Source organism: Carcharhinus amblyrhynchos, unplaced genomic scaffold, assembly GCF_965287045.1.
Source record: "Carcharhinus amblyrhynchos unplaced genomic scaffold, sCarAmb.v2.hapA scaffold_662, whole genome shotgun sequence".
NCBI lineage: Eukaryota > Metazoa > Chordata > Chondrichthyes > Carcharhiniformes > Carcharhinidae > Carcharhinus > Carcharhinus amblyrhynchos.
In genome coordinates, this window is record NW_027650402.1 from 16,441 (window position 1) to 42,410 (window position 25,970).

The window sequence follows — 25,970 nt, forward strand, 5'->3', positions numbered from 1 at the left end:
GAGGGACAAGTCCCCCCTTAGTGACACCTCTCCCTCGGGGAGGTATGGACAGAGTAACGTTAAACCCACAAGGAGGGAGAGGTATCTGCTGGGTGGTGGGTGTGGGAGGGGGGTGAATACAACCCCCACCAGTCCTGCCTCACTGGATCTCACTCATCCTCTGGGCTCTATCAGCGAAGTGAGATCAGCTACAGGAGTGCATGCCTGCACTCAGAGTGACAAGGACTGAGTTCCGCATGGACTGCAAATGGCAGTGCTGTGTGCTGGGAGAGAGTAAACCATCCCCCATCTCTCCCACTCCTATCCCTCCTCAGGACATCCCAGAGCGAAAGACAGTCCCTGACCCTCCAATCCCACCAGCTCCCCTCCCTTCCTCAGGACATCCCAGAGAGAAACACAGACCCTGACCCTCCAATCCCACCAGCTCCCCTCTCTTCCTCAGGACAACCCAGAGAGAAACTCCCACCTCCCACTCCCCATCTCCTCTCCCCTGCTAGGATATCCCAAAGTGTTTCACGCACAATGAAGGAGTTTTTTTTTGAAGTATGCTCGCTGCTGTAGGAAAGGCAGCAGCTAATTTACACAGAGCAAGATCCCACACACAGCAATCTGATCATCACCCAGATATTGGTTTGAGGGAGAAATATTGGACCCAGGACACTGGGGAGAGCTCCCTCCCCCCAACGCCCCCTGACAGTGCAGTGCTCCCTCAGCACTGACCCTCCCACAGTGCAGCGCTCCCTCAGCACTGACCCTCCCACAGTGCGAAGCTCCCTCAGCAGGCCTGGCCCTGTAACTTGGTCAGGGATCCCGATACACCCCAGGGGGAAGACTCAGCTTCACTTCAACATCTCAGCTACAGGTCAGGACTGACCACAGTGCGGTCTCCCTCAGCACTGACCCTCCTGCAGTGCAGCGCTCCCTCAGCACCGACCCTCCCACAGTGCGGCGCTCCCTCAGCACTGACCCTCCCACAGTGCGAAGCTCCCTCAGCACCGACCCTCCCACAGTGCAGCACTCCCTCAGCACCGACCCTCCCACAGTGCAGCGCTCCCTCAGCACTGACCCTCCCACAGTGCGAAGCTCCCTCAGCACCGACCCTCCCACAGTGCGGCACTCCCTCAGCACTGACCCTCCCACAGTGCGAAGCTCCCTCAGCACCGACCCTCCCACAGTGCGGCGCTCCCTCAGCACTGACCCTCCCACAGTGCGGCGCTCCCTCAGCACTGACCCTCCCACAGTGCGGCGCTCCCTCAGCACTGAGTAAAGGCCTGGAATAGGGAGCACAATCCCAGGTGTTTGTGACTTAGTCCTGAGAGTAATCGTGACATACCAAACACCCGCCCTATCCCAGAGTGAATGTTGTACGTTACCGGCGCCTCCACCTCTGCCATCACCTCCTCCTGGAGTTTTGTGCGGGACACCCGGAGCTTTTCAGACGGCAAGGCTTCCAGCTGGTTGGCACAGGAACAGAAGAAGGGGAAGTATGTATATTAGAATCCCCGTCTCCCTTTGTTGCTCTCATTCCCTTTTTCTGCCCCCCCAACCCCTACACACACAAACACGCACACACACATTCTCTTTTCCCATTCCCGTCTCCCTCTTCCTCATCCTCATCTCACAGAACCACAGAAAAGTTCCAGCACAGAAACAGGCCATGCAGCCCATCTTGTCCATGCTAGCCCAAGAATATCCTTTCTAATCCCACCTTCCCGCACCCGATCCATAGCCCTGTGGTTTACAGCACTTAAGGTGCAGATCCAGGTACTTTTTAAAGGAGTTTAAGGTCTCTACCTCCACCACAAACTCAGGCAGCCAATTGCAGACACCCACCACCCTCTGTGTAAAAGAGTTCGTCCTCATCTTCCCCTACACCTGTTCCACTTATCTTGAATCTATTCGGGGCGGCACAGTAGCACAGTGGTTAGCACTGCTGCTTCACAGCTCCAGGGAACCAGGTTCAATTCTGGCCTTGAGTGACTGTGTGCTTGGAGTTTGCACATTCTCCCTGTGTCTGTGAGGGTTTCCTCTGGGTGCTAAGGTTTCCTCCCACAGTCCAAAGATGTGCGGGTTAGGTTGATTGGCCATGTTAAAAATTGCCCTTAGTGTCCTGAGATCTGTAGATTAGAGGGATTAATGGGTAAATATGTCGGGATATGGGGTTAGGACCTGGGTGGGATTGTGGTCAGTGCAGACTCGATGGGCCAAATGGCCTCTTTCTGCACTGTAGGGTTTCTTTGATTCTATGTTTCTATGATTTCTATGTCTAGAATTCTCCACTAAGGGAAACAAGTTTATCCTGTCCACACTATCGCTTCCCATCAGAATTTTGTTCCCCTCAATCAACTCAATCCTCAATTCTGTGTTCCAAGGAAAATAACCCCAACTAATCCAGTCTCTCCTCACTTTTCAAGCCCTGGCAACATTCTTGTAAATCTCCTATGCACTCTGTCTCCAGAGCAATTATATCCTTTCTGTAATGTGGTGACCAGGACTGTACACAATCTTCTAGTTGTGGCCTCACCAATGTTTTATACAACTCCAATATTATAGCTAACTTCTAGATTTTTTATCCATTCCTGGACATGGGTGTCTCTGGCTGGGCCAGCATTTATTGCCCATCCCAAGTTGCCCCTGGAGGGCAGTTGAGAGTCAACCACATTGCTGTGGCTCTGGAGTCACATGTAGGCCAGACCAGGGTAAGGACGGCAGATTTCCTTCCCTAAAGGGAACCAGATGGGTTTTTCCAACAATGGGTCATCAGTAGATTCTTAATCCCAGATTTTTTTAATTGAATTTAAATTCCACCATCTGCCGTGGCAGGATTCGAAGCTCAGAACATTAGCTGAGTTTCTAGTCTAATAGTCCAATGATAATACCACTAGGCCATCACTCTCCCCTCCGTCTCTGAGTTTCCTATCCTGTCCCAACAGCCCCAGAAGTGGGAAGTGCCCGAATAGCGCTGTGTGTCACTCACCGGACTGGATAACTCCTTATTGAGACTGCCCTTACTGTTCAGGCTTCCGATCTCTGTCTGCGAGCTTGACTGAGACATTCCCTCAAAAAACGGCCTGGGGGAGACAAAGAGAGAGAGAGACTGAGAGTGAAAACTAAACAGGAAAGAAAGAGAGAGAGAAATGAGCAAGAGGGAGACTGGGAGGAGGAGAGAGTGTGTCGGAGAGAGAGAGAATTATTGAGTGACAGATGGAGACATGGATTACATATATTGGGATAGACAGTTTGGAAAGAGGCCACTTGGCCCACCTGATCCCTGCTAGCATTTCTGCTCCACCAGAGCCTCCTTCAATCTCTGCTCACCTATTGTCATCACCCATTGTTCAACTGAGCACTCCAATGGGAGCGAGTCCTGCTCCTCACTCCCGCCGTGGGAGCGAGTCCCGCTCCCCACTCCCGCCGTGGGAGCGAGTCCCACATTCTCCCCCACTCCCCCCGTGGGAGCGAGTCCCACATTCTCCCCCACTCCCCCCGTGGGAGCGAGTCCCACATTCTCCCCCACTCCCCCCGTGGGAGCGAGTCCCACATTCTCCCTCACTCCCCCCGTGGGAGCGAGTCCCACATTCTCCCTCACTCCCCCCGTGGGAGTGAGTCCCACATTCTCCCCCCACTCCCCCCGTGGGAGCGAGTCCCACATTCTCCCCCACTCCCCCCGTGGGAGCGAGTCCCACATTCTCCCCCACTCCACCCGTGGGAGCAAGTCCCACATTCTCCCCCACTCCCACCGTGGGAGCGAGTCCCACATTCTCCCCCACTCCCACCGTGGGAGCGAGTCCCACATTCTCCCCCACTCCCACCGTGGGAGCGAGTCCCACATTCTCCCCCACTCCCCCCGTGGGAGCGAGTCCCACATTCTCCCTCACTCCCCCCGTGGGAGTGAGTCCCACATTCTCCCCCCACTCCCCCCGTGGGAGCGAGTCCCACATTCTCCCCCACTCCCCCCGTGGGAGCGAGTCCCACATTCTCCCCCACTCCACCGTGGGAGCGAGTCACACATTCTTCCCCCACTCCCACCGTGGGAGCGAGTCCCACATTCTCCCCCACTCCCCCCGTGGGACTGAGTCCCACATTCTCCCCCACTCCACCGTGGGAGCGAGTCACACATTCTCCCCCACTCCACCGTGGGACTGAGTCCCACATTCTCCCCCACTCCCACCGTGGGACTGAGTCCCACATTCTCCCCCACTCCACCGTGGGATCAAGTCTGGTAGATCATTGTGAGTTGCCTCGAGGGGTCATTCTCAGCTCTCATACTCAGTGGTGTCTAACTTGATAACTGGATTAGACACTAGGCTAGGAAAGCCTGGGGCTCACTTACTTGAGCTTGGGTTTGGGGGTGCTGAGGACACTCTCCGTCTCCTCCATTTCGGGACCACTGTCACTAGGGTTGTACAATTCTAGACTGTCGTACAGCAAATCCAGGTCCTCCTCCACCTCCTGGATCTGCTCGGTAGATACATGTTCCAGGGCTAAGACCTGAGGACAGGATAGGAAAGAACCACATCAACCTGGGAACAGCAAGCAGACCGTACAGCCCAACACCCAGAGAACAGTGAGATCACTGTGTGTGTGTGTGTGTGTGTGTGTGTGTACGCGCACGTCCATGTCTCTCTCTCTCTCTGTGTCTGTCTCTCTCTGTGTGTCTCTCTCTGTCTCTCTCTCTCTCTGTGTCTCTCTGTCTGTGTGTTTCTCTCTGTCTGTGTGTGTCTCTCTCTCACTCTGTCTGTGTGTCTCTCACTCTCTATCTGTGTGTCTCTCGCTGTGTGTGTCTCTCACTCTCTCTCACCCCGAGTCTCTCACTCTGTCTGTGTGTGTCTCTCTCTCTCACTCTGTCTCTCTCTCTCTCCCTCCCTCCCTGTCTCTCTCTCGCTCTCTCCCTCCCTGACTCTCTCTCGCTCTCTCCCTCCCTGTCTCTCTCTCTCTCCCTCCCTGTCTCTTGCTGTCTCCCCAACTCCCTGTCTCTCGCTCTCTCCCTCCCTGTCTCTCACTCTCTCTCCCTCCCTCCCTCCGTCTCTCACTCTCTCTCCCTCCCTCCCTCTCTCTCCCTCCCTCCCTGTCTGTCTCTCTCTCCCTCCCTGTCTCTCTCTCCCTCCCTCCCTCCCTGTCTCTCTCTCTCCCCCTCCCTCTCTCTCCTCCCTCCCTGTCTTTCTCTCCTCCCTCCCTGTCTTTCTCTCTCTCTGTGTCTCTCTGTCCTGGGTATCTGTTGATTCAAGCACAAAGTCCTCACCTCATCTGTGACCCGGAATCTCTTCAGCAGAGCCACAAACTTCTGTTTAATGTTTTGTTGCTGCAAATTAATCACAATCGTTCATTAACCTCAGAATAAAATGAAAATCCTTCTGACAAACATAGGCAGCAAAGTTCCTGCCCCCAACCGAGCCTGACCCACTCGCACCCTGGCAACCCCTACCCCTTCCCCCGCACCGAGCCTGTCCCCTTCCCCTTCCCCCACACCGAGCCTGTCCCCTTCCCCTACACCGAGCCTGTCCCCTTTTCCCCTTCCCCCACACGGAGCCTGTCCCCCATCCCCTTCCCCCACACCGAGCCTGTCCCCTTCCCCTTCCCCCACATCGAGCCTGTCCCCCTTCCCCCACACCGAGCCCGTCCCCCTTCCCCACACGGAGCCTGTCCCCCTTCCCCCACACCGAGCCTGTCCCCTTCCCCTTCCCCCACACCGAGCCTGTCCCCTTCCCCCACACCGAGCCTGTCCCCTTCCCCTTCCCCCACACCGTGCCTGTCCCCTTTTCCCCTTCCCCCACACCGAGCCTGTCCCCCTTCCCCCACACCGAGCCTGTCCCCCTTCCCCCACACCGAGCCTGTCCCCTTCCCCCACACCGAGCCTGTCCCCCTTCCCCCACACTGAGCCTGTCACCTTCCCCTTCCCCCACACCGAGCCTGTCCCCCTTCCCCTTCCCCCACACCGTGCCTGTCCCCCTTCCCCCACACCGAGCCTGTCCCCCTTCCCCTTCCCCCACACCGTGCCTGTCCCCCTTCCCCCACACCGAGCCTGTCCCCCTTCCCCCACACTGAGCCTGTCCCCCTTCCCCCACACCGAGCCTGTCCCCCTTCCCCAACACCGAGCCTGTCCCCCTTCCCCTTCCCCCACACCGTGCCTGTCCCCCTTCCCCCACACCGAGCCTGTCCCCCTTCCCCTTCCCCCACACCGTGCCTGTCCCCCTTCCCCAACACCGAGCCTGTCCCCCTTCCCCTTCCCCCACACCGAGCCTGTCCCCCTTCCCCCACACTGAGCCTGTCCCCCTTCCCCCACACCGAGCCTGTCCCCCTTCCCCAACACCGAGCCTGTCCCCCTTCCCCTTCCCCCACACCGAGCCTGTCCCCCTTCCCCCACACCGAGCCTGTCCCCCTTCCCCAACACCGAGCCTGTCCCCCTTCCCCTTCTCCCACACCGAGCCTGTCCCCTTCCCCAACACCGAGCCTGTCCCCCTTCCCCCACACCGAGCCTGTCCCCCTTCTCCCACACCGAGCCTGTCCCCCTTCCCCCACACCGAGCCTGTCCCCCTTCTCCCACACCGAGCCTGTCCCCTTCCCCAACACTGAGCCTGTCCCCCTTCCCCAACACCGAGCCTGTCCCCTTCCCCTTCCCCCACACCGAGCCTGTCCCCTTCCCCTTCCCCCACACCGAGCCTGTCCCCCTTCCCCCACACCGAGCCTGTCCCCCTTCCCCAACACCGAGCCTGTCCCCTTCCCCTTCCCCCACACCGAGCCTGTCCCCTTCCCCTTCCCCCACACCGAGCCTGTCCCCCTTCCCCCACACCGAGCCTGTCCCCCTTCCCCAACACCGAGCCTGTCCCCCTTCCCCCACACCGAGCCTGTCCCCCTTCCCCTTCCCCCACACCGAGCCTGTCCCCCTTCCCCCACACCGAGCCTGTCCCCCTTCCCCAACACCGAGCCTGTCCCCTTCCCCCACACCGAGCCTGTCCCCCTTCTCCCACACCGAGCCTGTCACCTTCCCCTTCCCCCACACCGAGCCTGTCCCCCTTCCCCCACACCGAGCCTGTCCCCCTTCCCCTTCCCCCACACCGAGCCTGTCCCCCTTCCCCCACACCGAGCCCATCCCCCTTCTCCCACACCGAGCCTGTCCCCCTTCCCCAACACCGAGCCTGTCACCTTCCCCAACACCGAGCCTGTCCCCTTCCCCAACACCGAGCCTGTCCCCCTTCCCCAACACCGAGCCTGTCCCCCTTCTCCCACACCGAGCCTGTCCCCTTCCCCAACACTGAGCCTGTCCCCCTTCCCCAACACCGAGCCTGTCCCCTTCCCCCACACCGAGCCTGTCCCCCTTCCCCAACACCGAGCCTGTCCCCCTTCCCCCACACCGAGCCTGTCCCCCTTCCCCCGCACCGAGCCTGTCCCCCTTCCCCCACACCGAGCCTGTCCCCCTTCCCCCACACCGAGCCTGTCCCCCTTCCCCAACACCGAGCCTGTCCCCCTTCCCCCACACCGAGCCTGTCCCCTTCCCCAACACCGAGCCTGTCCCCCTTCCCCAACACCGAGCCTGTCCCCTTCCCCCACACCGAGCCTGTCCCCCTTCCCCAACACCGAGCCTGTCCCCCTTCCCCCACACCGAGCCTGTCCCCCTTCCCCCGCACCGAGCCTGTCCCCCTTCCCCCACACCGAGCCCGTCCCCCTTCCCCCACACCGAGCCTGTCCCCCTTCCCCCACACCGAGCCCTGTCCCCCTTCCCCCACACCGAGCCTGTCCCCTTCCCCAACACCGAGCCTGTCCCCCTTCCCCCACACCGAGCCTGTCCCCCTTCCCCAACACCGAGCCTGTCCCCCTTCCCCCACACCGAGCCTGTCCCCCTTCCCCCACACCGAGCCTGTCCCCCTTCCCCCACACCGAGCCTGTCCCCCTTCCCCCACACCGAGCCTGTCCCCTTCCCCCACACCGAGCCTGTCCCCCTTCCCCCACACCGAGCCTCCCCCTTCCCCCACACCGAGCCTGTCCCCCTTCCCCCACACTGAGCCTGTCACCTTCCCCTTCCCCCACACTGAGCCTGTCCCCCTTCCCCCACACCGAGCCTGTCCCCTTCCCCTTCCCCAACACCGAGCCTGTCCCCCTTCACCCACCGAGCCTGTCCCCTTCCCCCACTCTGAGCCTGTCCCCTTCCCCTTCCCCTTCCCCACACCGAGCCCGTCCCCCTTCCCCCACACGGAGCCTGTCCCCCTTCCCCCACACCGAGCCTGTCCCCCTTCACCCACCAAGCCTGTCCCCCTTCCCCCACACCGAGCCTGTCCCCTTCCCCTTCCCCCACACCGAGCCTGTCCCCCTTCCCCTTCCCCCACACCGAGCCTGTCCCCCTTCCCCCACACCGAGCCTGTCCCCCTTCCCCTTCCCCCACACCGAGCCTGTCCCCCTTCCCCCACACCGAGCCCGTCCCCCTTCCCCTTCCCCCACACCGAGCCTGTCCCCCTTCCCCTTCCCCCACACCGAGCCTGTCCCCCTTCCCCACACCGAGCCTGTCCCCTTCCCCTTCCCCTTCCCCCACACCGAGCCTGTCCCCCTTCCCCCACACCGAGCCTGTCCCCCTTCCCCTTCCCCCACACCGAGCCTGTCCCTTTTCCCCTACACCGAGCCCATCCCCCTTCCCCCACACAGAGCCTGTCCCCCTTCCCCTTCCCCCACACTGAGCCTGCCCCACCGCACCCTGGCAATCTCTGCCCCCTTCCCCCACACCAAGCCTGCCCCTCTCTCTCGCTTACCCATCCCATTTCTGGCTCCTCATCCTGACAATACCTGCCCCCTCTCCCCTTCCCCCAGACCGTCCCTGCCCCCCACCCTGGCAATCCTTGCCCTCTCTCCCCTTCCCCCACACCATCCCTCTCCTCTTCCCCTTCCCCCACACCGTCCCTGCCCCCTTTCACTCTGGCAACCCCTGCCTCACTCTCCCCCTCGCCCACACTGTCCCTGCCCCCACATCCTGACAACCCGTTCCCTGTCTTCCCTTCCCCCAAACCATCCCTGCCCTCCCCTCCCCTCCCCACGCCATCCTGCCCCCTCTCCCCCTCCCCCACACGGTTCCTGCTGCCCACTCCTGCCCCCTTTCTGCCCTGGGATTCCTGCCTGCCTCCCCTGACAGCCCCTACTGCCCACTTCCGTGCCTGAGATCCCCCCAAACCCCACCATCTCTTGCCAGCCAGCGCCAGTGGGGCTCTGTGTCTCTCCCCACCCTCAGTCTGGACTGAACCCTGTCTGATGCGGAAAAGCCCCAGCTCTGTCTCAGTACGGGTCCAAGTCCACAAGTCCAGCCTCTCCACAGGGATGCTCCTCCTGTCTCCAATGCCTATCGTCCCCTTCCCCATTTCCTCCCTGACCGGACAGACTCCCGCTGCTTACATTGCTGATCCCTCCACGGGAAATGGCGGACGAGTTTGGAAGTTTCCGTCGCGTTTTTTTCCTTTTTCCGACATCCTCATCTTCAAAATACGAATCCTTCCCGGGAGAGGAATCACAGATCGTTCAGTTAGAGACTGTCACACTTAATATCCCACCCCGACACAGGGTACCCCAGTGAGAGTCAGTGTGTGTGTGGGACCCGTACCCCAGTGAGAGTCAGTGTGTGTGGGACCCGTACCCCAGTGAGAGTCAGTGTGTGTGGGACCCGTACCCCAGTGAGAGTCAGTGTGTGTGTGGGACCCGTACCCCAGTGAGAGTCAGTGTGTGTGGGACCCGTACCCCAGTGAGAGTCAGTGTGTGTGGGACCCGTACCCCAGTGAGAGTCAGTGTGTGTGTGGGACCCGTGGGGTGCCCCAGGGGTCGGTGCTGGGGCCTCAGCTATTTACCATTTATATAGATGATCTGGAGGAGGGAACCGAGTGCAGGGTGTCGAAATTTGCTGATGACACCAAGATTGGGGGAAAGGCAAATTGTGCGGAGGGTGTGGAGAGTCTGCAGAAGGATCTAGATAGGCTGGGCGAATGGGCCAGGAAATGGCAAATGGAATTTAATGTTGGTAAGTGTGAGGTGGTCCACTTTGGTAGGAAGAATGGTAGGAAGGACTATTACTTACGTGGCGAAAAACTGCAGCAGGCGACGGTGCAGAGGGACCTCGGGGTCCTTGTGCATGAGTCGCAAAAACCCAGCTTGCAGGTGCAGCAGGTGGTCAGGAAGGCGAATGGGATGCTGGCCTTCATAGCGAGGGGGATTGAATATAAAAGTAGGGAGGTCTTGCTGCAGCTGTATAGGGCATTGGTGAGGCCGCAGCTGGAGTACTGTGTGCAGTTTTGGGCGCCGCACCTGCGCAAGGATATTTTGGCCCTGGAGGGAGTGCAGAGGAGGTTTACTAGGCTGATACCGGAGTTGAGGGGATTGAGCTATGAGGAGAGGCTGAATAAACTAGGCTTGTACTCGTTAGAGTTTAGAAGAATGAGGGGAGATCTCATTGAGACGTATAAGATGATGAATGGGATGGATAGGATAGAGGTGGAGAGACTCTTCCCGCTCAAAAAAGACAGTAGGACTAGGGGCACAGCCTCAAGATAAAGGGGAGGCGGTTTAGAACGGAGTTGAGGAGGAACTTCTTCACTCAAAGGGTGGTGAATCTCTGGAATTCTCTGCCCATTGAAGTGGTGGAGGCTGCCTCGCTAAATATTTTTAAGAAGCGGGTTGATGGGTTCTTGATAAGAGAGGGGATTAAGGGTTATGGGGAGAGGGCGGGAAAGTGGAACTGAGCCACAACAGATCAGCCATGATCTTATTGAATGGCGGGGCAGGCTCGAAGGGCTAGATGGCCTACTCCTGCTCCTATTTCTTATGTTCTTATGTACCCCAGTGAGAGTCAGTGTGTGTGGGACCCGTACCCCAGTGAGAGTCAGTGTGTGTGGGACCCGTACCCCAGTGAGAGTCAGTGTGTGTGTGGGACCCGTACCCCAGTGAGAGTCAGTGTGTGTGTGGGACCCGTACCCCAGTGAGAGTCAGTGTGTGTGTGGGACCCGTACCCCAGTGAGAGTCAGTGTGTGTGTGGGACCCGTACCCCAGTGAGAGTCAGTGTGTGTGGGACCCATACCCCAGTGAGAGTCAGTGTGTGTGTGGGACCCGTACCCCAGTGAGAGTCAGTGTGTGTGTGGGAGCCGTACCCCAGTGAGAGTCAGTGTGTGTGTGGGAGCCGTACCCTAGTGAGAGTCAGTGTGTGTGGGACCCGTACCCCAGTGAAAGTCAGTGCGTGTGGGACCCGTACCCCAGTGAAAGTCAGTGCATGTGGGACCTGTACCCCAGTGAGAGTCAGTGTGTGTGACCCGTACCCCAGTGAGAGTCAGTGTGTGTGGGACCCGTACCCCAGTGAGAGTCAGTGTGTGTGGGACCCGTACCCCAGTGAGAGTCAGTGTGTGTGGGGGACCGGTACCCCAGTGAGAGGCAGCTCCTTCAGGAGGAACATTCTAGAATTACCTGCCCTTGTAATGGATCGTCACTAACTTCCTGCTCAGATGAGAAGCTGTCATCCTCATCCTCGGAGTAGTTATCGATATCTGGGGATCGATCTGCGGAGAATGAAAGCACTCTCTCAGCCTCACACTCAACACCCAAATCAGCTCCCTCAGGAAATGCACTGACCCTGAACATTGCAACAACTTCCCAATACTGCCTCTTCAAACTTTACTGATTGTCATTTGATCCACACATCGAAGAAGACAGCACAGGAGGAGGCCATTTGGCCCACCCTTCCTGTGATATCTTTCAATGATCTGTCCAATTACTTCCCCCTTCCCCTTTACACTCTTCTCCCCACAGCCCTGCAAATCTCTCCTTTTCCAGTATCTCCTCCTCCACGTTTGAAAGTTCCTGTTGAATTTGCTTCTACCGCCCTTTCAGGCAGCGCCTTCCAGATCACAATAACTCACAAAAAAACATTCTCCTCATCTCCCCTTCTGGTTCTTTCCCCGATTCTCTTCAGTCTGTGTCCTCTTCCACTCTCCTGACACTGGAAAAACTTCCTCCTTATTCACTTTATCCAAACCCTTCCGGATTCTGAATGCCTCGATTCAATCTCTTCTTAACCTTCTCTGCTCTGAGGGAAATGATCCCAGTTTCTCCCCGTCTCACCATGTGAACTGAAGCTCCCTCATCCCTGGGAGCACTCTAGAAAATCTTCCTCAGTTAGGATTATATTCACTGGAGTTTAGAAGAGTGAGAGGGGATCTGATAGAAACTTATAAATTCTAACAGGGTTAGACAGGGTAGATTCACAAAGAATGTTCCCGATGGTGGGGGGAGTCCAGAACTAGGGGTGGTGATAGTTTGAGGATAAGGGGTAAACCTTTTAGAACTGAGGTGAGGAGAAATTTCTTCACCCAGAGGGTGGTGAATGTGTGGAATTCACTCTTACAGAATCATAGAATCCCTACAGTGCAGAAAGAGGCTATTTGGCCCATTGAGTCTGCACCGACCATAATCCCACCCAGGCCCTACCCCCGTATCCCTGCACATTTACCTGCTAATCCCTCTAACCTACTCATCTCAGGAAACTAAGGGGCAATTTTAGCATAGCCAATTAACCTAACTCACAAATCTTCGGACTGCCGGAGGCAACTGGAGCACCTGGAGGAAACCCATGCAGACACGAGGAGAATGTGCAAATTCCACACACACAATGACCCAAGAAAGTAGTTGAGGCCCAAACGTTGTGTGATTTCAGGAAGAAATTAGATGTAGCTCTTGGGGCTCAAGGGATCGAGGAATATGGGGGGAAGAGGAGATGTTGAATTCGATGATCGGCCATGATCAAAAATGAATGGCGGAGCAGGCTCGAAGGGCCGAATGGCCTCCTCCTGCTTCTAGTTTCTGTGTTTCACTCCAAGGCCTTCCTGACATGTGGAGCTCAGAACTGGGCCCAGTGCTCTGGCTGACGCCTGTATACATCATTGCTGAAGGTTCGGAGTAATCACTTTTGTTCTCTGTTTCTCTATTTATAAAGCTACTGGTTTACATATTTTACACAGCTTGCCCTGGAGTTGTCAGTACTTTCTGTACAGACACTCCCAGCTCTGTGTATTCTGGCACCTCTTTTAGATTCGTCCTATTTAGTTGACATTTGCTGCCCATTTAGCACAACACCACCTGTCTCTAACAGTCCACCTGCTTCCACAATCCTTACCTCCCCTCCAATATTCATAGGATCCCGACAGTGCAGAAAGAGGCCATTCAACCCATCGAGTCTGCACCGACCACAATCCCACCCAGGCCCTATCCCCGTAACCCCACATATTTACCCTGCTAATTTACCCTTGGGGTGGCACAGTGGTTAGCACTGCTGCCTCACAGCGCCAGGGACCCGGGTTCGATTTCCGGCCTCGGGTCGCTGTCTGTGTGGAGTCTGCACGTTCTCCCCGTGTCTGCGTGGGTTTCCTCTGGGTGCTCCGGTTTCCCCCCCACAGTGCAAAAATGTGCAGATTAGGTTGACTGGCTGTGCTAAATTTACTGTAAGGTCAGGGGAATTAGCAGGGTAAATGTGTTGGGTTACAGGAAGAGCACCTGGGTGGGATTGTGGCCAGTACAGACTCGATGGGCCAAATGGACTCTTTCTGCGCTGTAGGGATTCTATGATTTAATCCCTTGACACTAAGGGTCAATTTAACACGGCCGATCCACCTAACCCGCACATCTTTGCACTGTGGGAGGAAACTGGAGCACCCGGAGGAAACCCATGCAGACACGGGGAAAACATGCAAACTCCACACAGAGTGACCCAAGCCGGGAACTGAACCCGGGTCCCTGGCGCTGTGAGGCAGCAGTGCTAACCATTGTGCCACCGTGCTGCCTGGGTCCCTAGCGCTGTGAGACAGCAGTGCTCACCACTGTGCCACTGTGCTGCCCTGGGTCCCTGGCGCTGGCACTGTGAGGCAGCAGTGCTAACCATTGTGCCACTGTGCTGCCCTGGGTCCCTGGCGCTGGCACTGTGAGGCAGCAGTGCTAACCCACTGTGCTGCCTGGGTCCCTGGCACTGTGAGACAGCAGTGCTAACCCACTGTGCCATTGTGCTGCCTGGGTCGCTGGCACTGTGAGGCAGCAGTGCTAACCCACTGTGTCACCGTGCTGCCTGGGTCCCTAGCGCTGTGAGGCAGCAGTGCTCACCACTGTGCCACTGTGCTGCCCCAGGTCCCTGGCACTGTGAGGCAGCAGTGCTAACCCACTGTGCTGCCTGGGTCCCTGGCACTGTGAGGTAGCAGTGCTAACCACTCTGCCATCCTGCTGCCTGGGTTCCTGGCACTGTGAGGCAGCAGTGCTAACCCACTGTGTCACCGTGCTGCCTGGGTCCCTAGCGCTGTGAGGCAGCAGTGCTCACCACTGTGCCACTGTGCTGCCCTGGGTCCCTGGCACTGTGAGGCAGCAGTGCTAACCCACTGTGTCACCGTGCTGCCTGGGTCCCTGGCACTGTGAGGCAGCAGTGCTAACCACTGTGTCACCGTGCTGCCTGGGTCCCTGGCACTGTGAGGTAGCAGTGCTAACCCACTGTGTCACCGTGCTGCCTGGGTCCCTGGCACTGTGAGGCAGCAGTGCTAACCCACTGTGTCACCGTGCTGCCTGGGTCCCTGGCACTGTGAGGTAGCAGTGCTAACCACTGTGTCACCGTGCTGCCTGGGTCCCTGGCACTGTGAGGCAGCAGTGCTAACCCACTGTGTCACCGTGCTGCCTGGGTCCCTGGCACTGTGAGGCAGCAGTGCTAACCCACTGTGCCTGGGTCCCTGGCGCTGCGAGGCAGCAGTGCTAACCCACTGTGCTGCTCTAAAATGGGATTATTGTAGAATCCCTACATTCGACCCATTGAATCTACAGTGACCACAATCCCACCCAGGCCCTATCCTCATCACTCAATACATGTACCCTAGCTAGACTCCCTGACACTAAGGGGCAATTTAGTGTGGCCAATCCACCCTAACACGCACATCTTTGGACTATGGGAGGAAACCAAAGCACCTGGAGGAAACCCATTTTTGTCTCTGGCTGGGCCAGCATTTATTGTCCATCCCTAGTTGCCCTTGGAGGGGCAGTTGAGAGTTGCTGTGGCTCTCGAGTCACATGTAGGCCAGACCGGGGTAAGGACGGCAGATTTCCTTTCCTAAAGGGAACCAAATGGGTTTTTCCCACAATGGATCATCAGTAGATTCTTAGTCCCAGATATTTTTTATTGAATTCAAATTCCACCATCTGCCGTGGCGGGATTCGAACCCGGGTCCCCCAGAACATTGGCTGAGTTTCTGGAACAATAGTCCAGTGATAATACCACTAGGCCATCACCTGTCCCTTGTCTGAGGCTCATGAGGAGGAGGTAGTGTTGTGGGGGGGGCGGTGCTTGGCCACAATCCTAATGGGAGGCCGCCACAGGATCCCTGGGCCTAGCGCATCAAGGCCAGCCTGGGAAACATGCCCTGCAGCTCAATGGGGAAGAGGGCTCCCCTGCACAGGAAAGGCCCAGGCCTCATCCCCGGCCTAGGCTGGCTTCACTGATCTCACCAGTTCAGATCGAGAGGTCCCCTCAATACACCAAGCAGCCTGGCTCTACCTCCTGACCCTGTGCCCAACGACCCAGTCTCCCCGTACGGCTGAGCAGTGACGCCCCCGCCACAGTCGACTAGCTGGTGCCCGCGGCACGGTGCTGCCACTGACCTGACATCTTCACCTTCGGGCCTTCATGGTCAATGGGCTGACTGGACAAGGAGTAAATTCTCACTTCAGCAACCAGGGTGGAGGCCTCCTTGACATTGCTGTGGAGGCCCAGTACCTGTCCTCCCTCACTGGGGTGCTGCATCACCTGCAAACAGTGGAGAGAACATCAGCAGCGGGAAGCAGCGGTCACCCAGCCCCTCGAACCAAAACCAGTCCCAGCGCAGTTTATAATCAGACCCCCAGCCACAGCAAGTTACAGAGATAGGGAGCGGGTGCAGGGGGCTGGAGGGAGGGGGTGTAGAGGGGCTGGAGGGGCTTGGGGAGGTGTAGAGGCTGGAGGGGGGGGTTGTAAGGGCTGGTTGGGTGGATGGGGGGTTGGGGGGATGGGGGGGGTGGGGGAGGGGACTGATGGTCATTACCTCAGCCATGTTGATCATGCCGACAGCCAGTGTTTTATATCCCAGGATGGTTCGATTCTTGTATCGCTTCCTCCGCTGTAACATCACCTGCAGCTTGTTAGCATCTCGCTTCAGGAAGTGAGGATACTGCAGAGAAAATGCAGGGGAAAAGACTGTTGGTGTGGATCAGAAACCCAGAGGCCCCCGCCCCCAATCCCCCAGAGACCCCCCGCCCCCAATCCCCCAGAGGCCCCCGCCCCCAATCCCACACAGAACACCCCAATCCCCCAGAGACCCCCATGCCCCCAATCCCCCAGAGACCCCCGCCTCCAATCCCCCAGAGACCCCCGCCTCCAATCCCCCAGAGACCCCCGCCTCCAATCCCACACAGAACACCCCAATCCCCCAGAGACCCCCATGCTCCCAATCCCCCCGAGACCCCCATGCCCCCAATCCCCCAGAGACCCCCCATGCCCCCAATCCCCCAGAGACCCCCATGCCCCCAATCCCCCAGAGACCCACACCCCCAATCCCCAGAGACCCACGCCCCACCTCCAATCCCCCAGAGACCCCCACCTCCAATCCCCCAGAGACCCATGCCCCCAATCCCCGAGACCCACGCCCCACTCCAATCCCCCAGAGACCCACGCCCCCAATCCCCCAGAGGTCCACGCCCCCAATCCCCCAGAGGCCCACGCCCCCAATCCCCCAGAGGCCCACGCCCCCAATCCCCCAGAGACCCAGACCCCCAATCCCCCAGACACGCACACCTCCAATCCCCCAGAGACCCACATTCTCAATCCCTCAGAGACCCACCCCCCAATCTCCCAGAGACCATCCCCATCCCCTATCCCCCAGAGACACGCTCACCCCTAATCTCCCAGAGACCCCCCCACCCCCAATCCCACAGAGGATGGGAGGGGTTATGGGAATGGCTCCTAGGATAGCAGCATTTACCTGCAGAGAGAAGGTCAGTTGCAGGTCGGTCTCCATCAGGTTGCTGTTGGTCAGGGGAATCTCGTTGGTCCTCAGCACTCGTTTCGATCCCTACAGAACCAGAGATCCCCAGATCAGATCATTAACCGAGCCCAACACCCAGAGATCCCCAGATCAGATCATTAACCCAGCCCCAACACCCAGAGATCCCCAGATCAGATCATTAACCGAGCCCAACACCCAGAGATCCCCAGATCAGATCATTAACCCAGCCCAACACCCAGAGATCCCCAGATCAGATCATTAACCCAGCCCCAACGCTCAGCGACACACCCTCCCCCAGAGCAACCGCCTCCCCGAGCCCCACCCCCTTCACCCAACCCCTCTCCCTCACCCAGTCCCACCCCCTTCACCCAACCCCTCTCCCTCACCCAGCCCCACCCCCTTCACCCAACCCCTCTCCCTCACCCAGCCCCACCCCCCTTCATCCAACCCCTCTCCCTCACCCAGCCCCTCCCCCAGCCCCACCCTCTCCCTTACCCAGCCCCACCCCCTTCACCCAACCCATCCCCCTTCACCCAACCCCTCTCCCTCAACCAGCCCCTCCTCCAGCCCCACCCCTCTCTCCCTCACCCAGCCACACCCCTTACCCCAAGTGAGCCTCCCACAGCAAGACCCCCTCCCCACCCAGCCCCAGCTTCCCACACAGCCCCAATCCCCCATTGTACAGACCCCTAACTCTCAACCCAGAGACCCCAGCCTGCAAACCCCCTCTCATCCACCCCCACTTCCCACGTCACCCATCCTGCACACCCCCCATCACCCACCTCCCCACCCCACTGAGACCCACCCTGCAGACCCCACCCCCCACCCCATTGAGCCCCACCCTGCAGACCCCACCCTCACCCACCCCCCACCCTGCTGAGCCCCACCCTACAGACCCCATCCTCAACCCACGCCCCACCCCACCAAGCCCCACCCTGCAGAGCCCTACCTTGCCAACCCACCCTCACCCCAATGAATCCCACGCTGTAGACCCATCCTCACCACCACACCGACACCACCCCCTGCAGGTTCCCCCCCACCCCACCGTGGGCAGGCTGTGCCCCTTCGCAGTGCCGGCGTCCAGCTTCACCTGCAATTTGACGGCGATTACCACTGAGCTGAGATCTTTGTCCAATTCCTTCAGAACCAGAAGCTTCTTCAGTGTTAAACTGAATAATCTGCCCAGGGAGAGGAGAGAGGGTGAGAGAGCAGCGACTGTACTCCGCTTCCCGAGACTGCACCCCCTTCCTTCAACCCGAGACTGTACCCATCCCCTCACCCTCTTCCTCACCCACCCCGTCCCTCACCCCCTGTGGGACGCAGAACCGGGGGGGGGGGGGGAAGAGGCAGAGCGGAGGAGAGAGGGCGACTGTACCCCGCTTCCCGAGACTGCATCCCGTTCCTTCAACCCGAGACTATACCCAACCCCTCACCACCTTCCTCACCCAACCCGTTCCTCACCACCCCGCCCCACACCGTGGGATGGCAAAACAGTGGGGGAAGAGGCAGAGCGGAGGAGAGAGGGTCAGAGAGCAGCGACTGTACCCCTTCCCTCACCCCCTTGAGACCTACTCGCTCAGGGAGATCCTATCCCTTCCCTCACCCCCCTGTTGGGAAGGAAGGGCAGAGTGGGGGTGAGGAGCAGGGCAGAGTGGGAGGAGAGAGGGGTGTCAGAGTTCACGAGGCTTTGCCCCTCTCCCTGCCCCTTTCCCCCCCTGCTGTGCCCCTTTTCTTGTAGAAATGCTGCCTTTTAGATTTGACACTTTGGAAAGATTTTCCTTTGACTCTCCTTCTCTCCCCATCTGTCTGTCTGTCTGTCTCTGCTCCTCCCGTGTATTGCCAGCTGTCTGTCTCTCTATCCCAGCGAGCACTCACAGCGGAGTCTCTGTATAACATCACACTAAGCTGGATAACATGCAGCCTCCCACTTCCCTCTGCCTGCTCACTGCCACTCCCTGCAGTGCCAATATGTTCAGCTGGAGAGGGGAAAGGGTTTGATCGGGGCCGGGGGTGGCGGGTGGGTTTCATCTGGGGAGGGGGGACAGGGTTTGATCTGGGGAGGGGGAAGCGTGTTTGATCTGGGGAGGGGGGACAGGGTTTGATCTGGGGAGGGGGAAGCGTGTTTGATCTGGGGAGGGGGAAGAGTGTTTGATCTGGGGAGGGGGAAGCGTGTTTGATCTGGGGAGGGGGAAGCGTGTTTGATCTGGGGAGGGGGAAGCGTGTTTGATCTGGGGAGGGGGGAGAGTGTTTGATCTGGGGAGGGGGGAGTGTGTTTGATCTGGGGAGGGGGGAGAGTGTTTGATCTGGGGAGGGGGGAGAGTGTTTTATCTGGGGAGGGGGAAGCGTGTTTGATCTGGGGAGGGGGGAGTGTGTTTGATCTGGGGAGGGGGCAGTGTGTTTGATCTGGGGAGGGGGCAGTGTGTTTGATCTAGGGAGGGGGAAGCGTGTTTGATCTGGGGAGGGGGCAGTGTTTGATCTGGGGAAGGGGCAGTGTTTGATCTGGGGAGGGGAGATATTTTATCTGGGGGGGGAGGGGGGGGGGTCCTGTCCGCCTCCCTCTCTCTTGGAGCGAGTCTAGTCCATCCCCCTCTCTCTGGAAATCAGTCCAGTCTGTCCCTCTCTCTCTGGGAGCCAGTCCAGTCCGTCCCCCTCTCTCTGGGACAGTCCAGTCCGGCCCCCTCTCTCTGGGAGTCAGTCCAGTCCGTCCCCCTCTCTCTGGGACAGTCCAGTCCGTCCCCCTCTTTCCTGTGGGATCTGCCTCACTCTCTCCCCCCCCCTCCCCCAGTGGGATAGGGGTATCTCTGGGATCTGCCTCACTCTCTCCCCCCCTCCCCCAGTGGGATAGGTCCAGTCCGTCCCCCTGTGGGAAAGGGATGTCTGCGGGTGAGAGTGCGCGAGAGAGAGAGTGCGCGCGAGAGAGAGTGCGCGAGAGAGAGTGCGCGAGAGAGAGAGTGCGCGAGAGAGAGAGTGCGCGAGAGACAGTGCGCGCGAGAGAGAGTGCGCGTGAGAGTGAGTGCGCGTGAGAGTGAGTGCGCGTGAGAGAGAGCGCGCGAGAGAGAGCGCGCGAGAGAGAGCGCGCGAGAGACAGAGTGCGCGAGAGACAGAGTGCGCGAGAGACAGAGTGCGCGAGAGACAGAGTGCGCGAGAGACAGAGTGCGCGAGAGACAGAGTGCGAGAGAGAGTGAGAGAGAGTGCGAGAGAGAATGTGAGAGAGAGAGTGTGAGAGAGAGTGCAAGAGAGAGAGAATGCGCGAGAGAGAGAGTGCGCGAGAGAGAGTGCGCGAGAGAGTGCGCGAGAGAGAGAGTGCGCGAGAGAGAGAGTGCGCGAGAGAGAGTGCGCGAGAGAGAGTGCGCGAGAGAGAGTGCGCGAGAGAGAGAGTGCGCGAGAGAGAGAGTGCACGAGAGAGAGAGTGCGAGAGAGAGAGAGTGCGAGAGAGAGTGCGAGAGAGAGAGAGTGCGAGAGAGAGAATGTGTGAGAGAGAAAATGTGTGAGAGAGAGAGTGCATGAGAGAGAGAGAGAGTGTGTGTGTGAGAGAGAGAGTGTGTGAGAGAGAGAGTGTGTGAGAGAGAGAGAGTGTGTGTGGGTGTGTGTGTGTGCGCGTGAGAGAGTGTGAGAATATAAGAACTAGGAGCAGGAGTCGGCCATCTGGCCCCTCGATCCTGCTCTGCCATTCAATAAGATCATGGCTGATCTTTTCGTGGACTCAGCTCCACTTACCCGCCCGCTCACCATAACCCTTAATTCCTTTACTGTTCAAAAATCTATCTATCCTTGCCTTAAAAACATTCAATGAGGGAGCCTCAGCTGGGCAGGGAATTCCACAGATTCACAACCCTTTGGGTGAAGAAGTTCCTCCTCAACTCAGTCCTAAATCTGCTCCCCCTTATTTTGAGGCCATGCCCCCTAGTTCTAGTCTCACCCACCAGTGGAAACAACTTCCCTGCTTCTATCTTATCGATTCCCTTCATAAACTTATATGTTTCTATAAGATTTCCCCTCATTCTTCTGAATTCCAATCAGTATAGCCCCAGTCTACTCAGTCTCTCCTCATAATCCAACCCTCTCAACTCCGGAATCAACCGAGTGAATCTCCTCTGCATCCTCTCCAATGCCAGTATATCCTTTCTCAAGTAAGGAGACCAAAACTGTACACAGTACTCCAGGTGTGGCCTCACCAGCACCTTATTCAGCTGCAACATAACCTCGCTGTTTTTAAACTCCACCCCTCTAGCAATGAAGGACAAAATTCCATTTGCCTTTTTAATTACCTGCTGCACCTCCAAACCAACTCCTTGAGATTCCTGCACAAGGACACCCAGGTCCCTCTGCACAGCAGCATGCTGCAATTTTTTACCATTTAAATAATAGTCCATTTTGCTGTTATTCCGACCAAAATGGATGACCTCCCATTTACCAACATTGTACTCCATCTGTCAGACCCTCGCCCACTCACTTACACTATCTATATCCCTTTGCAGACTTTCAGCATCCTCTGCACACTTTGCTCTGCCACTCATCTTAGTGTCATCTGTGAATTTTGACACTACATTTGGTCCCCAACTCCAAATCATCTATGTAAATTGTAAACAATTGTGGTCCCAACACTGAGCCCTGAGGCACACCACTAGTCACTGATCGCCAACCAGAAAAATATCCATTTACCCCCACACTTTATCTTACGAAGCAGTCTTTGGTGCGACACCTTGTCAAATGCCTTCTGGAAATCCAGATACACCACATCCACAGGTTCCCCATTGTCCACTGCACATGTAACGTTCTCAAAGAATTCCACCAAATTAATCAAACATGACCTTCCCTTCATGAACCCATGCTGTATCTTACCAATGGGACAATTTATATCCCGATGTCTCGCTATTCCTTCCTTCATGATAGGTTCAAGCATTAAAGAGTGATAGCGCGCGAGGGGATACGTGTGCGCCCGCAGGGGGGAGGGTGAGGGCCCATGGGGTGGCTGGCAAGGGAGGGGGTGCACTGGGGAGGAGGGGGTGCCCGCGAGAAGGGGAGGGGGCGCGCCCGCGAGAAGGGGAGGGGGCGCGCCCGCGAGAAGGGGAGGGGGCGCGCCCGCGAGAGGGGGAGGGTGCGCGCCCACTAGGGCGGGGAGGGGGCGCGACCGCTGGGGGGGAGGGGGCGCGCCCGCTGGGGGGGAGGGGGCGCGCCCGCTGGGGGGGAGGGGGCGCGACCGCTGGGGGGGAGGGGGCGCGACCGCTGGGGGGAGGGGGCGCGCCCGCTGGGGGGGAGGGGGCGCGCCCGCTGGGGGGGAGGGGGCGCGACCGCTGGGGGGGAGGGGGCGCGACCGCTGGGGGGAGGGGGCGCGACCGCTGGGGGGGAGGGGGCGCGACCGCTGGGGGGGAGGGGGCGCGACCGCTGGGGGGGAGGGGGCGCGACCGCTAGGGGGGGAGGGGGCGCGCCCACTGGGGGGGGAGGGGGCACGCCCACTGGGGGCAGAGCGCGCGCCTGGGGGAGCGGAGCACGCGCTCATGGGAGGTGCGGAGCGCGCCCCCTGGTGGGGGTGGGGGGGTGGAGCGCACGCTCACGAGGGGGAGAGCGCGCAACCTTGAGGGGCAGAGCGCGCGCACTGCGAGGGAGAGAGCGCGCGCCCGCGAGGGGGAGAGCGCGCGCGCCCGCGAGGGGGAGAGTGCGCGCGCCCGCGAGGGGGAGAGCGCGCGCCCGCGAGGGGGAGAGCGGGCGACCGCGATGGGGAAGTGGCACGGGCGTAAAGGGGAGCGAGGTGGCACGAGGGGGAGGGGGCTCGACCGCGAGGGGTATGAGGCGCGGGCGTGAGAGGGAGGGGAAGGGGTGTGACTGCGAGGGGGAGGGGGCATGACTGCAAGGGGGAGGGCGTGCAGGCGCGACCGCGAGGGGGAGGCGACACAGGCGCGAGGGGGAGGGGGCGCGGGTGCGGGCGTGAGGGTGAGGGGCACGACCACGAGGGGGAGGGGGCACGACCTCAAAGGGGAGGGGGTGTGACCGCGAGGGGGAGGGGGCTTTTGCACGCACGGGAGAGCGCGTTTGGGCGAAAGAGAGAGTGTGCGCGCTGGACAGAGTGTGCGCGCTGGACAGAGTGTGCGCGCTGGACAGAGAGTGCGCGCTGGACAGAGAGTGCGCGCTGGTGAGACAGCGCGCTGGAGAGAGAGTGCGCGCTGGAGAGAGCCTGCGCGCTTGCGAGAGTCTGCGTGCTGGAGCAAGTGCGCGCATTGAAGAGAGTGCGCGCGTTGGAGCGAGTGCGCGCGCTGGATAGAGTGTGTGCGCGCTAGAGAGAGTGCGCGCGCTAGAGAGAGTGCGCGCTAGAGAGTGCACGCGCTGGAGAGAGTGCGCGCGCTGGAGAGAGTTCGCGCGTGAGAGAGAGTGCGCGCGCTAGAGAGAGTGCGCGCTGGAGAGAGTGTGCGCGCTGGAGGGAGTGTGCGTGCTGGAGAGAGTGTGTGCACGAGACATAGTGTGCGCGCTAGGAAGTGTGTGCGCGAGAGACAGAGTGCGTGTACGAGAGAGAGTGTGCGTGCGAGAGTGTGCGCGAGGGAGAGTGCGCGCGCGAGGGAGAGTGCGCGCGTGAGAGTGTGTGCACGAGAGAGTGCGCGCGCTAGAGACAGAGTGCGCGCGAGAGAGAGAGACCGACAGTGACAGATGTACCTACAGGAAGTGAAGCAAACCCACAGCAGTCAGACACACTGCAGCAAACAGAGAAATTGAACAGCGTGCAGCTGAGTCCACATCCCAGAGTGTCTCACCCAAACTACCCCCCACCCCCACAATCCCCTCCCTCAAACTCTGTACTCCAGCCTTCAGCCACATGAACCCTCTCACAGCGCACCCACAATCCCCTCACCAGGTCAAAGAGCACACACCATCCCAAACAACTTCCTCTGTCACCCTCAACGTGGCGAGGGTTAGACCTCGAGTGTATCGGGTAGCTATTCCACCATGTGAGGCAAAGCCAGCAGTCTCCTGCCCCCCACACACACACACGCAGACGCACACAAACAACACTCTTTCTCTCTCACACACTCTCTCTCCCACACACACTCACTCTCTCGCGCACACACACACACTCACTCTCTCGCGCACACACACACACTCTCTCGCGCAAACACACACACTCTCTCGCGCGCGCACACTCTCGCGCGCGCACACTCTCGCGCGCGCACACTCCCGCGCGCGCACACTCTCGCGCGCGCACACTCTCTCGTGGGAGCACACTCTCGCGCACACGCACTCTCGCGCGCACACTCTCGCGCGCACACACTCTCGCGCGCACACACTCACGCGCGCACACACTCTCGCGCGCACACACTCTCGTGCACACACTCGCGCACGCACACACACTCTCGCGCAGACACACTCTCGCGCAGACACACTCTCGCGCAGACACACTCTCTCGCGCGCGCGCGCACACACTCGCGCGTGCACACTCTCGCGCGCGCACACTCACGCGCACACACACACTCTCACGCAGACACTCTCTCGCACGCACACACTCACGTGCGCGCACACACTCTCGCACGTGCGCACACTCACTCGCGCACACACACTCACTCGCGCGCACACACTCACTCACGCGCACACACTCACTCGCGCACACACACTCACTCGCGCACACACACTCACTCGCGCACACACACTCACTCGCGCACACACACTCTCTCGCGCACACACACTCTCTCGCGCGCACACACTCTCTCGCGCGCACACACTCTCTCGCGCGCACACACTCTCTCGCACGCACACACTCTCGCGCGCACACTCTCTCGCGCGCACACTCTCTCGCGCGCACTCTCTCGCGCGCACACTCTCTCGCGCGCACACTCTCGCGCGCGCACACTCTCGCGCGCGCACACTCTCGCGCGCGCACACTCTCGCGCGCGCACACTCTCGCGCACACACACTCGCGCACGCACACACACTCTCGCGCAGACACACTCTCGCGCAGACACACTCTCGCGCAGACACACTCTCGCGCAGACACACTCTCTCGCGCGCGCGCACTCTCTCTCGCGCGCGCACACTCGCGCGCGCACACTCTCGCGCGCGCACACTCTCACGCGCACACACACACTCTCACGCAGACACTCTCTCGCACGCACACTCTCACGTGCGCGCACACACTCTCGCACGTGCGCACACTCACTCGCGCACACACACTCTCTCGCGCACACACACTCTCGCGCACACACACTCTCTCGCGCACACACACTCTCTCGCGCACACACACTCTCTCGCGCACACACTCTCTCGCGCACACACTCTCTCGCGCACACACTCTCTCGCGCACACACTCTCTCGCGCACACACTCTCTCGCGCACACACTCTCGCGCGCACTCTCTCGCGCACACACTCTCTCGCGCACACACTCTCTCGCACACACTCTCGCGCACACACACTCTCTCGCGCACACACACTCTCTCGCGCACACACACTCTCGCGCACACAAACTCTCGCGCACACACACTCTCTCGCGCACACACTCTCTCGCGCACACACTCTCTCGCGCACACACTCGCGCACACACTCGCGCACACACTCTCTCTCGCGCGCGCACACTCTCTCGTGCACACGCGCACACTTTCACGCACACGCGCACACTCTCTCGCGCGCACACACTCGCGGGCGCGCACACTCGCGGGCGCGCACACTCGCGGGCGCGCACACTCGCGGGCGCGCACACTCGCGGGCGCGCACACTCGCGGGCGCGCACACACACTCTCATGCAGACACTCTCGCATGCACACTCTCATGCGCGCGCACACACGCTCTCGCACGCGCACACACACTCTCGCGCACACACACTCTCTCGCGCACACACACTCTCTCGCGCACACACTCTCTCGCGCACACTCGCGCGCACACTCTCTCGCGCACACTCTCTCGCGCGCACACACTCTCACGCACACACACTCTCTCGCGCACACACACTCGCGCACACACACTCTCGCGCACACGCG

At 59.6% G+C, this 25,970-nt stretch overlaps 1 protein-coding gene across 1 annotated transcript in view; it reads right to left on the reverse strand.

Annotated features, from left to right (window-relative positions):
* LOC145339764 (phosphofurin acidic cluster sorting protein 1-like) overlaps positions 1-25,970 on the reverse strand; it is a 50,872-nt gene that overhangs the window by 16,060 nt on the left and 8,842 nt on the right. Inside the window, 10 exon segments of the mRNA XM_080184294.1 lie at positions 1,374-1,454; positions 2,978-3,071; positions 4,334-4,491; positions 5,243-5,302; positions 9,373-9,468; positions 11,422-11,513; positions 15,637-15,781; positions 16,056-16,181; positions 16,992-17,081; positions 18,106-18,193. Coding sequence (XP_080040420.1) covers positions 1,374-1,454; positions 2,978-3,071; positions 4,334-4,491; positions 5,243-5,302; positions 9,373-9,468; positions 11,422-11,513; positions 15,637-15,781; positions 16,056-16,181; positions 16,992-17,081; positions 18,106-18,193 — 1,030 coding nt within the window.